General features: G+C 50.9%; 1 protein-coding gene across 2 annotated transcripts in view; it reads left to right on the top strand.

Annotated features, from left to right (window-relative positions):
• LOC144146890 (transmembrane protein 47) overlaps window positions 1–13202 on the top strand; it is a 125086-nt gene that overhangs the window by 21531 nt on the left and 90353 nt on the right. Inside the window, exon 1 of one of the 2 annotated variants that reach the window (XM_077678848.1) lies at window positions 8857–9178. The exons of the other annotated variant lie outside the window; for it this stretch is intronic. Within the exon in view, the coding sequence (XP_077534974.1) occupies window positions 9104–9178 (75 nt within the window). The 5' untranslated portion in view covers window positions 8857–9103. Of the gene's footprint in view, window positions 1–8856; window positions 9179–13202 lie in introns of those variants that run through there. 2 annotated transcript variants of the gene reach the window in all.

Genomic DNA, 13202 nt, shown 5'->3' with positions numbered 1-13202 from the left:
CGGGGAAATTAGGCGCCCCGCGTGTTGGTTCAGAGCGCCTTCGTTTTCTTTCATTGTTCTGGCTCCATGGTTCTACAGATAGTCCATCTTGATAGTCTATCTTAGCCACTGAGCCACCGCGGCGGGTCAAGTAACCGTTGTGATACAGTGGAAGCCCAGATGTATTATCAGAGCTTTTCGGTCGACGAACCAATCGCTGGGAAAATGCATTAGTAGTTTAACAGGACGCCATGGATCCCAGTAAGAATTAAAGCTTTCGGTTTAATTTGGCTTTAAAAGAAATGATAATTAGCCCTATTCACATAATTATACATCGCAGCTCTCCGAACGAGGGCAGGACACAAAACTTGATTGTGTCTAATTTGGGGTTTATTGTACTTCTGAGTTCATTAGCTTGATTAGACCTTGAGGAATGAATTTATCATAAGAGACAAACGCGGGGCTGTCCATTTCGCGGTGGCTTTGTGACGCTGACAGAATGTTTAGAGGCAGCGGCTGATATATTTGTATTAAAACTACAATTGATAGTTACTAATGCTAATAATGACGCAAATCTTCCCACCTGTACGTAGTCGTACGTAGAAGTCGTACGTAGTCGTAGAAGGCAAACGTCGCATGATTTGCGCGGGATAGTTCCGATACAAGAGTTACAGCCGTTTTCAGCAGCCGTACTCCTCCGCCGTGGAGGACCATGTATTGATAGCATACGGGAACTTAGAATTGTTTACAGCTCCACTCGGAACTAGTTATAACAAGTAAACGAAAGTCGACGTTACCAGCGGCCAGTCGCTGTGGGATTTTTTAACAGTGGAGCTGCTTGAGCTTGGTTCGGTGGCGTTAGCAAAAAATAAATACCATGAAAAAAAAATTGCGCGGCCTGTAAAGGGTGCACCACCGCAGATAGGGTATTATAACAGTGAAGCCGACCTTCGCGCCTGCTCGAGTGTGCGCACAAGGGGAATGTGCGTATTCGCACCCATTACTATACCATTTTAAAAGTGATAGTCCTTCTTGGGATGCTAGAACCCGAAGAAATGGGCGCGGCTTGCAGGCTTGCACTAGGGGTGCAAGGCTGAAGAAACGGAGGATCCGGGGGCCGACCTAGTAGCGGTCGCAGAGATTGGTTTGGGGGGGGATGGCGAATCAAGAGCCGCTCCCCTCCTTGCGCCAATTCTCCGGAGGAAGTGATGACCATGCAGGCGTGTGCGCGTATGCTGTGTAACCTGCTTGCGCGCAAATCACTTAGCGACACAGTGGTTTTTGGCGCCCCTTAGGTGAAATCTATGGTTGGACGGAATCCCGTCTGGTCGGGGTGGGTCATGATACAACGGGGAATCATTGTGAACAAGGCTCCCGCGTGGGAGCCGAAACGTCTTTTATTTTACGAAATGTACTTTTTGGTCGGTGTTTTTATTCCCCGTTGTATCGCGCCCCTTAGGTGGTGCAACTGCTGGCTGGCTCAAGCCCGCATTTCTGATGGTCGCAACACGTTTGCGGCCTCGCACAAGTGGGATTTAACCTCGCGCAAGTGGAATGATAAAAAAAAAAAAGAAGCTGAGGACCTCTTCGTGGGGGGGGGGATCGCCCCCCCCCCCCCTCCCTCTGGCACCGCCACTGGGTCGACCTAGCTTCTTCCCCACTGGGATCCACTGTCAGTGTGGGGGACCGCACCGAGTCAACACTCAGGCTAGCTCGCAAGACCATCGCAAAACCTAACAAAACCTGGCAAAGCCTAGCAAAACCAGAAGCTAGGTGGACCCACAGCTCTGCCGCTTCTCCACCCTTGTATACCACTAAAGCAAGTTGCGCCAGTTGTTTCGAAGGTGAGAGCATTACGTGACAGAAAAGCTGGCCTTGCCGCAACGCTCAATCTTACAGAGGACACGAAAACATCAGTTGACCAAGCCGTATACAGCTTCCCTGCAAAAATTAAAAAAAAAAAAAAACGAGAAAAACAGGGAGAAACGCACCGCACAGCGAATTTAAAATTCTGAACTAGGGTGTATTTTTGAAAGCGCCCAGCAACAGTCGAGGTGTAGCTATAGTAAACGCAATTTCCGTCCCACCGGTACGCACAAGTACGCGTTTACGTTTCCGTGTCACCGATGTTGATCCCTACTTCAAATGCTGTTGCAGTTAGGAAACCGCTGTGCCGACGATAACCGCAATTTTGGAACCTTAAAATAGCCGGATTTTCGCTCAATTTTCTTCTTTTCCCCGTGGAAGGGCTGGTTGGCTTCGGCCGCTAACATGCATTGGAGAGCAGCTCTACAAGGGTCGACCGCGGAATCCCGTTATCGGAGACAGAATAAAAAATTAAAAAAAAAGGATTTAACGAGCCGAAGCTACAGTTGAGCTAGAGGAGCGTCGTAGTGAAATGTTCCGGATTAACGGTGACATCCCGGGGATTTGTTAACGTGCACCGATATCTCGACTCAGGGCGTTTCCGCCTTTCACCTCCGGCGTCTCTGAAGCAGCCACCGCGGCCGACGTCGAACCCGCAACGTCCTCGGGATCAGCAGCACAACACTTTTTCCACTGCGCCACCTCTGTGGGTCAGACCGAAATCTCATTTCGAGGCACTTTGCCTCAGCGATCGGATCCCGTTTTCCGCTGACAAACGACAAACGTGGACGAGCCACTAGTCGATTTCACTGAGCTCTCCCGTTCCTTTTTATGTTTGTTGGTTTCTGGATAGCCAAGCAGGTGGAGGAAAGGCGAAAGAGCGGGGCTCCTCCGCGCGACACGCCGAGGAGGTGCGCGGAAAAGGCGACCCTCCGGGAATGTCCGGGTCCCTCGAGAGCCCCCCTTCTGCCAGCAAGCTGGCCGCCAGCGCGGCGGCCGTCCGAAGCGCAGCCGTGCGTGCGGTCGGCTCGGCCGCTCTCGCAACTATCGCGACGCCGCTACCTACGCAACGGGTGCGTGCGTGCGTGCAACTTGTGGGTCGTTTGCTGTTGATGTTGCTTTGGCGGCAAAGTGATTTCACGCCGTGTTGGGACACGCCCCCCTTTGCCGCCGCGATTTGGTTGGTCGTCCCATTATTTTTTGTTTGCGCGGTGCCTTTTGGTTCGTTTCCTGACCTGCCCGTCTCCTCTTCGCCTTCGGTTGTTCTTGACTTTTTTTGGCTTGTGCACGTTCCGCTTCGTTGGTTGACTTGAGTTTCTGGGGGAGGAAGGGAGAGGGGTTCCGTCGTGTCGTGGAACGTGAGCTTGTTACGTTGCGGCGGCTGCTGCTGGCGACGCACGCGTTTGCGCCGAAGCCGCTCTCAGTTGCTCCAGCGCGTCTTTGAGGGCCGGCAGAGAGTTCACCTTTGACCTTTGTTCACGTCTTACTTTGCGGCACCCGCCGGCCGCTGGTAAAAATTGTAAAAATGTGTAGCTTGAGGGGGGAGGTTACTCTACGCATAAGGCGTCTTGATTGTGCGATTTTTTTGTGGGTTCTTTCTCGGTGAGATGACGTCTTCTTTCCCCGCTGTCCTTGGGGCCTTTTTTCTTCGCGCGCGTGGAATTCTCGTCACGGCCGGACGTCCTGTGTTGTTCGTTCGGGTTAGGTAAAGTTAGGGTTCAGTCTGCTTGGGTGAAGTAGAGCGCGGCGGTTGAAGTGAGATTGAAGGCCAGGCGAGCCGTTTCAAGAGAACTGGTTGAACTATGAGATTGGAATACAAATGCGGGAAATGGCACATGTTGCGCGCTCCTGGTTCCTTGTTGGGTCTGGCGCTGCGATCTCGTGTTTCACGCGTAGGCAAATTCGATACCAGGGCTTTGTTTGGTACGCCTACAATTCGTACAGCATACTGTAGCTAGTGCAGGCTAAGAAAAAGCGCGACTGTAAGCGCGCAAGGCTCAGTCACTGCGGAATACTACAAGAGCACACTTGTATTGGACACCGGGTGCGCACCACTTTCTAAATGAGCTTTGAGCCACCAATACTGCTGGCGCTTTTCTTGGGCAGGTTCAGTTCTAAACTTCATTTGTTCTTGCCATCTGGGAAGCGCGAATCTGTCCGAATGTGCGGTAATGTGAAGTTGTGGCGTTTAACGGCATCACATCCTCTCGCAGCTTGTAAAGAAGCACAGGCTATGAAGTCGAGTTTTATATGGGTGAAAGGTCTCATTTGTGTTTAACGAACTGGTTGTCTTTTGTTTCCGAGCACAGCGTGTACGATGTCGCCTTTATTACCCCGGCTCGTAGCGTCGTCACGGTTCCAGACATCTTCGGCAATTACTTTTTTCATAGGTAAATTTTCCTAGCCAACGTTTTTCAATCATGAGTGTGCCGGGCATTGAGCGCGCACAAGGGATGGAGGGACCCCACCATGGGCTATATAGGTACAAGTAATAATGTCAAATAATTTGCACGGGCCCAGTCATTATCGCTGTCCGTCTTTTGAGTGTGACGTTTATGCTGATGTTTATCATATTGTCAAACGCTTTGCTCTTGCAGCTTAAAGTCGCCCAAAACACCTTTCGCGAGTCTGGCTTTTTTGCATAGCTGGCGTGCTGTGCGGAAAGCCGACGTTAAAAGATGCGCTTCGGTCAGAAATATTAAAAGGTACACGTCACGCAGCCAAACCACATTTTGACATTGGCAGCAATGTTTCGCAAAAAGGAAGAAATGGATCGGGGGTGCAGAGAGTTTTGGGGAAGGCTTTGCGGACCACTGAGAAGCCCTTGCGGACCCCGTAAAACCCGCGGACCCCCCGACCCCTCCCCCCCTCCCCCCCCCTGCCCCCCCCCCCTTTAAGAGCCACTGTCCTAAGGGCTGCTCACAACTCAATAAATTGCTCTCTCTCTCTCTCTCTCTCTCTCTCTCTCTCTCTCTCTCTCTCTCTCTCTCTCTCTCTCTCTCTCTCTCGCTTCGGGCTACGTTTCGGACCACGCTCGTAGTCAATTTGAAATTAATCCGATGTTCAAACGTCCCGTTGAATGCTACTTCCTGGAAGAGTCTCCTCCCCGTTCGACGAGCTTTTCTATCATCATCGGCTACTCAAGCAAACACAACCCGATTCCACCTACGGCGTTCACGAGAATGCCTCTCAGCTTCCGCGATGCCAAGCTTTGTTGTCCGGGGTCTGTTTGCCGTATATGCGCCTTGAATGGCGAGGTATGAAGAAAGACGGCCCACGGTGTGACGGGGACGTCGCGTTCGTCTTGGCCTCTCGCCGAGACATCCTATTGTGCGATGCCGTTGTGTCGTCGCTGCCCGCGAAGTGCCGCAGATCTGGCGGCGAGATGTTTGCGACGCTCCTTTCTTTCTCCCGGGCCAGCGCGCGCGCCTGGCCCGGGCACTTTTGAAAGGCGTGCGCTTCGATCGTCCCTGCATGCGGCCTCGATTCAATGCTTGTCGAACTCCTCCGGCGCGCCCTTTGAACGGCCACGCCCTGAAACGGAAGTGCGTACGGGTTGTGTACGCCGCCGCAACAACGCTGTTTCGTCGCTGTGTGCGGTGGCGAGGGCGTCGGTGAATGCAGCGGAGACGTATACGCGAACATCTTTTTACTGGAACCGTCGTTATCGTATACTGGAACATATACTGGAACAACCGCCCGATCCGTGCCGGAACCGTCTTTACCGGTCGTTTTTCTATGCTAGTTGACCGTGGAACAGCGTCTGCCTGTACGGCAATAATGCGGTGGTGTTGTATTCTCGCACAATCGTGTCCTGTGTCGAGTGGGTTTGCCACATGCCGTAGCTGAATGACGGTTAATTTAAAGGACTTCTGAGTTCTGCAGAACGGTATGAATAAAGCGAACTACAAGAATTTTGCGCAGTGGGGAGAGAGAGAATAGTTTAATAAATACTGAAAAGGTTAGCCGTACTAACCGTGAGATTTTGCTAATTCAGATGGGGGTGAATACAGTGATGCGAATCAGAGAAAAAGATGAGGGGGGGGGGGGTTGGATAAGGAGGTAAAAGCTAATATGATACAGGATTGAATTAAACGAAATTGGGGCAGAAAAAAAATATCGGAAGTCCTGAGGGTTAGATAATCTCGGACAATCCTGAATCGGTCACAAAAGTCATGGTCCCAGCGGCGCGTCAGGCTTTAGAAAGACGCCTAGTGAGTGATTCTAAGCGCATTTTCACACGAACTAAACCGTAGTAATTTCTTTAATTGACTTTTAAGCAATACTTTTCTACCACTAACGACATTCAGCCTGAGCGGCGTCACTGAAATGCAAGCGGTTCTTTTGTATACACCCAACCGCTCGCCTGAAGGGTTAGCCTCCGGGCCTGCAGAACTTTCTGGCCCCGACCTGGCCGATCGATCCCAAGCCCTCCGTTACCGCGTAGTCCACGTGCCAGGATTCGTCTCAATACGTTAGCGTCTATCTCCGGAACTTTTGTCTTTGAATTTGACTTCTACGTAGTTCGTTCTCCTATACGAACTCGCCGGCCGAACAGGTTTTCCCCCGTCTTCTCCAGGTTCGTTTTAACGGCTGTTTACTTATGTGCAAAGGTCAGGCTGTAATTCTCCCTTCTCCTTTTCCTTTCCTATCCTCTCTTTTGTCTTGGCCAGTCCTAAACCGGTTAGGCGGTTTTTGTGGCTGTTTTTGCTTTTGGCTGCGTGAGGTTGGGAGCGGGTTTACTGCCAGTGGTGTGCCGTGTTGTACCGATCAACTCGCTCTCCGGCGTTGCACGGCGAATAGTTCCCGCCCTTGACACGCTTGCTTTAACTCGCCCCGGCTCCAGCACGTTGGGCCGCATCGGGCTGTATTCTAATATGCAAATGTCTGTGTCTAGTGCGTCTCTGACGTATACTGACCGGCGCGCCAGATGCGCCGTCTGCGCTTGAAGTTTGCGGGCAGCGCTATGCTGAAGCCATTGTGCGTGTCACAATGGACTGGGAGCCTCCTTGGTCGCCGGGCTAGTGGTGAACGTTGTCTATTCGCTGCGCCCAGAAAAACGCGGGCTAACCGGGGTTAGTTTGGCAGGGCCGCCGAACTTTGCGGGTGGAGGTCAGTGCGATTCGATCACTGTCACTTTCTGATGCAGTGTTTGTCTGCTGTGCTGGGGACGGTGTGGACGCGAAGTGCCTTCTGCTGTTTTAAGTGTTTGCTTCTACTTGGGAGTGAAGGTGAAATGGGATGTTGGGAAGTTGTTTGCTTGTTTGTTTGTTTGTTTACAGGGACCTTACAGGCCATTGGCTAGGGCATTGAGTCAGGGGGGCTAACAAAGCACGAGTACAAGTTTAGTTATTGACAAAAAAGAAAAGAAAAACACGACCAAGGGGAAATTATGCTATGTCCGCACCACTTCCTTATGACGCGGGCATTTAGCCGGCATAATCCCGATATAAGGCAAAAAAGCAACGCTCGTTACTGCAGAGTCGAAATTTTAACATCTCATTTCGTCTTTGCTGATTTTGGTTTTACCTCATTTGCGAGCGGTCAAACGTAACGTTGTAGCCACTTTTGGCCCCGATGTTTAAATCGGCGCGTGTAGGCATTCGTTAGCTTATGTTAAAGGGACCCCGAAAAGCTTTGTGAAGGTGGCAATCAAATGCATTCAGGTGGTAGAACACATAACGGGAGATTTTTGAGCCAAGTGTGAGCCCCATACGTTGTACAGATAACTTGTAAACAATTTTTGAAGATCGCCTTTCTCAGCCGATGAGCGCGACGCCGCAGCGAGCCGACCGCGGCTGACGCAACGGCGACCGCGGGTGACGCAACGGCGATCGCTGGTGACGCAACGGCGAAGGCGCCCCCTGATTCGCCCAATCGCCGGCAAGGTCGGCCGCCGGCGGCGTCACTGCCATTGGCTTCCGGCTGCTCTTCCTCCTTCCTGAGCGATCTCGAGGCAAAGGCGGCAAAGGCAGGTCCGCAGTGATTGACGCGAGCCTAGGCGCAGGAATGTAGCTAGCTGCTTTGAAGGAGGCAGAGAGGGAGGAGGAGTTGATCGGCAAGTGGGGAGAGGTGCATTTAATTGCTTCTGGCGCAGCTAATATTGAATGTAGATCAATAGTTCCAACGGCATTGCATCGCTATATTGGTGCTACGTGACAATACAGGCCTTTTGTAACTTTTACAGAAGGCTTTTCTGGGTCCCTTTAACTGTTTCACAGTCTTGTTGCGGTAAAAATTTCACAAATGCGCAAATTAGAGGCGCGTTCGGCGGCATCTGTTATGTGCAGAATGGAAACGAACTCGAATTTTACTCACGAAAAAAAAAAAAAAAAAAACGCTCAAATGTAATCTTGACAGTTTTCGTACGCCGAATGGGAGATACTAGTTCGTTATAGTTAGCTAAATGTTAACCAAGAAATTGAAAGCGACCGCGTAGGAGAATAAAGCCGACACTAAAAACCTTCCTCGATCGCTTTGTCATTGCCGGTATGGGCAGGAAAGGTCATCGGCGTGCGCGTATTTGAGAGAATCGAGAGCAAAGGGTAGGTTAAAATAATCGTCGTCTCTTTCCAAAGTTTCAATTGCGATTGGAACCACCACACCCGTGAACCTTAGCCATTTATTTGTCTACTGTGAGGGGTATTGCGAACACACACACAACTGGCGTATAGCTTTCGAAGTGCTGCCCGCGAAAAATAAAACCAGGCGAGAAAAAAAAGAAACTGGTGGCTGTGCGTGCTTTTTTACGGCAACGGTTACTCATCGTTCTTTCTCGCCTGCTTGCTTAAGCCGTTTCCCGTATAGGCTCAGAGGTCAATATCCACGCGGCAGGAGCGATATCATATTACGGGAGATAAGGCGCTTGGAGTGGACCCTTTCCTATCCAGGCGTACGTCTAGCCCTTCTTGCGTGAGTGCGACCGTTGCGGAAAGTGTCCAGCTGAGTGGACGGGCAAAGAATTCCGTTATCAGTGATTAGCTCGCGTGGCCACCTGTCTGCCGTCCAGGGTAGCTAGCGAGTTCCTCGTTCGGTGCGTAAGGGCTTGGATACGTGTTGAAGGCGTGGCGAAGTCGTGCTTCTGCAGTCTGCACTTCTTTGACAAGTTATGCACCTATCCGTTTGTGTTGGCACGGCGGAATCTGCGCAGTATTCAAAGCGCAGTGTGTGTGAGCTTGTCGGATGGTGGGAAGCGCCAGACCGAGCAAGTTTCGCGTAGTGTTGCGTGCAACATTCGCCGGGTGCTGTATACGTCACCATGGGCCAGGCGTATACCTACACGACCCTGAAAATCACCAGGGTCGATCCGCTGCCGTGGTACTGGCGACCGCGGGTGAGTTCTCTCTTGGGTTGGAACTCCTCCTCTGCGCGGGTTCGACCCGGGCTGCGGTGCGTTTCTGATGCAGGTGAAAAGCAAAAGCGCCGGTGTATCGATATTTCGGCGCATGCTAAAGATCCTCGAGTGGGGGGAAATTAATCCGGAAATTAATCCGGAGCTGGGCTCCACGATTTAATATCTAATCTGGAACTTCTCTCTCGGCGCATTCTTTGGTAGCGGAGACGCCTTAGAGCTTGGGTCGCCAACCCCTTTTCGTCTCCGCTGTATCGCTCTCTGCTATAGCGTGGAGACCAAAGCCGCGTACCTTCTGAAACACCTAGCGACAGCTCCGTTATGACGAAGAATCGAGGACCGGGGGTTCCCGTGAGAGGCATTACACGAGAATGTTGGTGGCGAGGAGATGGAACTGCTCCCGCCGTTGTTGACGTCAGCGCCGCGAAGGTACCCAAACAACGCTAAAAAAGAAGTAGCGTTTCAATATGCTCATGCGTTAGTACGCGTGGCCGCTATTATTCTGGAATCCAGGGGATGTATTCGTTAGAAGAGCGCGGATTTTCGAAAACAGCGAAATTGCGTTTTACCGTTTTAATGGCTGTTTTAAAGTCGGCGAAGTTTCTTTCGTGTTACGTTTTTGTGATGGTTGTAAGTATAAATCTAGAACGCTTAGACAGTTCTGAAATAAAAAAAAAGCAATGCTCAGTGTCGACGACGGTGTATACTGATATGTCTTCTGCAGAAAGATCTGTTAAACGAATCCCCATTACGGGTCATCCGAAATATGAAGAGTAGGACGTTCGAGGAAAATTGGACGCGAAATTTAACGCTCGAATGCCGTCCCACATGTTTTGCCAGACATATTGCTTGCATCGGGGCTCTTATTAAACCGCACAAGAAGCTGCTCGCAAGAAATGGAAGCCAATCGTGAACTGCCCACAAGTCGGTCCGCCGAAAGGTCGCACAATATTTAATCTCGGCGGCTTTTTTTTTTTTGCTAGTCACGAATAATTTGTTTTCTAACGGATTAACTTTCAGCGCAGATAATGTCCCGCCGTTTTTCTCTCTACTTTATGTTTCCCTTTCGAAAGGGCGAAGAAAAATTCGCGAAAGGCAGTTTCTTGACCGCGGGCTGTGTTTACACACTTCTTCAGTCCTCGCGCTCACTCTTTCGATCCCTCCGTGAAAGAGAGAGAGAGAGAGAGAAAAAAAAACGTTATAAAACGCGGCTTCTAATTATTATCCTCGTCCGCACGCGCTGCTGCGTGTGTGGGGAAGGGGTGCGCGTAATACGGTGTGCGATGAGGGGCTTTGCCCTTCGCCCCTGTATTCGCTTATACTCCTTTTTATGTTCGGCTGCCTTGCCATGCACCGCGGTTCAGTCATTTGTGGTTCTGTTTCGCGCCGTGGCCGGCGGATTTGGGTATTGAAAGATTAGGCAATTTAGTTGTCGCGCCCCGCGGCTCGTTCCGGTTAAGTCATTTCGCTCGCCGGGTGTCGCGGATTATGCGCGACCGATGTGTTCTCTAGTGCGCTTTGTAGTACCGTCGTGGAGGGGGGGGGGGGGGATAGGGAGGAGGACGCGGCGGGGAATCTAATGAAGCTTTCGAGCGCATTATAGTTCCGAGGTGGTGTGTGTGTGCGTGCGACCCTTTTTCATTCAACTTCCTTTTGATTCCGGGCTTTGCGACGGTTTATTCCCGTGGGCTTCATTAAGCGTTTGTTTCGGATGTGACGGGTCGCTTCCTGCGTTTTTTTTTTTCTCCAATGAACGGGATTGCTGGTGGGATGTATTTTAGTGCGAAAGCGGTACTAGCTCAGCAAACTGTATTTCCCTTTGTTGTTAAGCCTCTTCGCGGCTGGATCATATTGGTTAGGGAGCTAAAGCCTCACAGAATGGTGCGTAACGACGTGGTCGTGGGTGCGTGTGTGTAAAATAAATAAAAAAAAATGCCGAAGCTTTCACTTAGGCGCTCAAGGCTTGAACCACAGCGAAGCAGGATGTTTTCTTTCTATGTAAGTACTGAAGGGCACACCAGCCCGCATTGCAATAGGTTTGAAGCGGTTCATTTACATGTTCTGTCGTCGCTTTTAACTGTGGTAGTAGTAGTCGTCGTCATATCCGTCTATATCGTGGTCTTCCTCTTGGACACTACATTCAAAGCGACGGGGGAGGCCATGCCACAACTCAGCATATACGTCGGCAAGGAGAACAAGTCCTCAACATGATGCGCAGAATCACGAACAGACAAAATGGACTCAGGGAACACGACCTTCTACGACTACGGGATGCACTTCTTATTTCACGAATAAGGTACCATGCAGCATACACCAACTTCACTAAAACCCAGGAAGAAAGAATCAACGCTCTCATTAGGAAGGCGACGAAGATTGCGCTAGGCATTCCGATCAATGCCAGCACCAAGCGACTTCTTGAGACAGGAACGCACAATACGCTGGAGGAGATCGTAGCCGTCCACAGGTACAACCAACACCTCAGACTCCAAGCAACGGTTCCAGGGCAACAGATATTTCAGTGTCTAGGGTACACACCCCAGCAGCCTATTTTACGACTGGAACGTCTCAGCCCACGCACGGCCAACCTACTCAAAGTTGCACCCATACCAAGACACATGCATTGCCAACGAAACAAGGTCAGAAGGAGCATTCGAGCCAAATACCTCGATAAACGAGCAGCTGCGGACCAATTCAACAACCACGTATACACAGATGCAGCAGTAACAGACACAGCAGCAAGCATAGCGTATGCTGACCTCAAAGGAAAATTGGAGTACCAGCAGTGCATCCCCCTTATGGAACCCATCTGGGCTGAACTCACCGCCATCGCCACCGCCATTGACCACACATCCAGCCCCACGAAGCACACGTACATATACACTGACTCAAAAAGCGCCTGTCACCAACTTCTAAGCATGGAACTGCCACAGGCCATAGCTACGGCCATCAACAACAGCATCAAGGGATCCGTAACAGTGTACTGGATACCTGGGCACGAAGGAATGGTAGGCAACGAAAAAGCTAATCAGCTGGCCCGAGAAGCCGCAGCCTGGGCTCCTGCCAACTTCGAACCAACTTCAAACGCTCATGGTCCCAACAGTACCTAAATTGAAGGACTACTCCACGGGAAGGAGGGAACTGCCACAGCTCTCTGACACGCTCACAAGACACCAAGCAACCCTAATAAGACAAGCTCAAACGGACACCTTGGACACTCCAGCTAGACTACACAAGATATGGGGAGATCCTGACACACCACCCCCTACTTGCTCTACCTGTAACGTCATACTCGACCAAGATCACATACTCTGGAACTGCACAACCATACACAGCACTACAAACACACCCAACAAAGGATGGCTGACCGCAACAATCACCACCGAAGAACAAAGGCAACTGGTGGCGTACATCAGGCAGCGGCTTGAAGACGTCACCAGAGGTTCTCTGGAATGTGAGGACTAAACAGGCCTGCTTGCATATTTTTAATAAAAGCTTTTCTCTCTCTCTCCTGCATGAGCGGCAGGCCCGGATCGTTTTGTCCGCAGGCTCTCGCATTTCTCCCGAAGTGGAACGCGTCAGCACGCGCTAGAGCCGGCGGCAACCGGCTTCGCGAACTGGGCGTCTGTAGCGCGAGCTGTCCCGTGCTCCCCAAATTGAAGCGCGGGCGCACGTGAACTGTTTTCTTGGTATTTCTTTTCTTGGTATTTCGTGCTCAGGAGCGCGGTAAATGGCGGAGTAACTATAGCCCGGAGTTTTCTGATGACGCCGCACACATTACAGCCAGCAGCAACACGTACCTAAACCACACAAAACCACCCGAACTGAAATAACTAGCAGCAAAAATGGACCTGCAATGGTTGAAAACCACGGTGTAAAAAATATTCAACAGAAATAGCCGAAACCGACCTAAAAGGGGAAAACCCGCAAAAAAGTACAAGAAGCAGTAGCTGAAACTGACCACAAGGCAACGAAAATACCCGAAATCCCATTTATAATGCGTAAAGAT

This window comes from Haemaphysalis longicornis, unplaced genomic scaffold (assembly GCF_048455015.1).
Source record: "Haemaphysalis longicornis isolate Haplotype H1 unplaced genomic scaffold, Haemaphysalis longicornis Haplotype H1 scaffold_7, whole genome shotgun sequence".
Taxonomy (NCBI): Eukaryota; Metazoa; Arthropoda; class Arachnida; order Ixodida; family Ixodidae; genus Haemaphysalis; species Haemaphysalis longicornis.
The sequence above is the reverse complement of the archived record's forward strand: the minus strand, read 5'-3'. Positions and strand labels throughout refer to the sequence as shown.